The following is a 614-nucleotide window of genomic DNA, read 5'->3' as shown; positions in this document are numbered from 1 at the left end:
GTACTTGGGGTTTTTTTTCTTCATTCATTATTGCGTAGCCTGAAGGCTCTGCTTCTCTCAGCTGTCTTTCTGAAATTAACTCGTGACACATGACAGCATCGGCTCTGACAGCTCCTGGCTGACGGTGTCTTCGCAGGCGCACCTGAAGAACGCCAGACCTCCAGACGTTTATGTAACGCTCAATTAAAAGCCACTAACTTTTGAGACTCGGCTGAAACGGCTTTGCTCGGTCTCTAAGCTCACCGCGTGTCCTGTTTTACGCCCCAGAGCATCATGGTCCGATGGCAGCCGCCTCCCCCTGGCACCCTGAACGGAGAGCTGACGGGGTATAAGCTACGCTACCGGAAAGGACTGAGGAGAGCAGACGCAATAGAGATCTCAACCACACAGCTCTTTCAGCTCATTGACGGTACTAACCTCCATCCCTACACAACACTCTTATTTTAATCTACCTTTTATTCATACTTCAATTAGTTCATTTTTATTATTAGAATTTGAGCAATTTGACGTGCTTTTGCAGTTTTGTTACGTGTTGTATAAAAATGTATATTTTCTCTGGTGTGGGGGTTTTTGTGTGTCTTTTTTTTTTTTACCTATTTTATTACAGTTATTTG

At 44.5% G+C, this 614-nt stretch overlaps 1 protein-coding gene across 1 annotated transcript in view; it reads left to right on the top strand.

Annotated features, from left to right (window-relative positions):
- Nucleotides 1-58: 58 nt before the first annotated feature.
- The window catches only part of LOC122357539 (neogenin-like), a 9,938-nt gene continuing 9,382 nt past the window's right edge, over nucleotides 59-614 (top strand). The window contains exon 1 of the mRNA XM_043256939.1: nucleotides 59-409. Coding sequence (XP_043112874.1) covers nucleotides 274-409 — 136 coding nt within the window. The 5' untranslated portion in view covers nucleotides 59-273. The remainder of the gene's footprint in view (nucleotides 410-614) is intronic.

This window comes from Puntigrus tetrazona, chromosome 14 (genome assembly GCF_018831695.1).
Source record: "Puntigrus tetrazona isolate hp1 chromosome 14, ASM1883169v1, whole genome shotgun sequence".
Taxonomy (NCBI): domain Eukaryota; kingdom Metazoa; phylum Chordata; class Actinopteri; order Cypriniformes; family Cyprinidae; genus Puntigrus; species Puntigrus tetrazona.
Note: the sequence above shows the minus strand (reverse complement) of the source record. Positions and strands in the feature narration are given on the sequence as shown.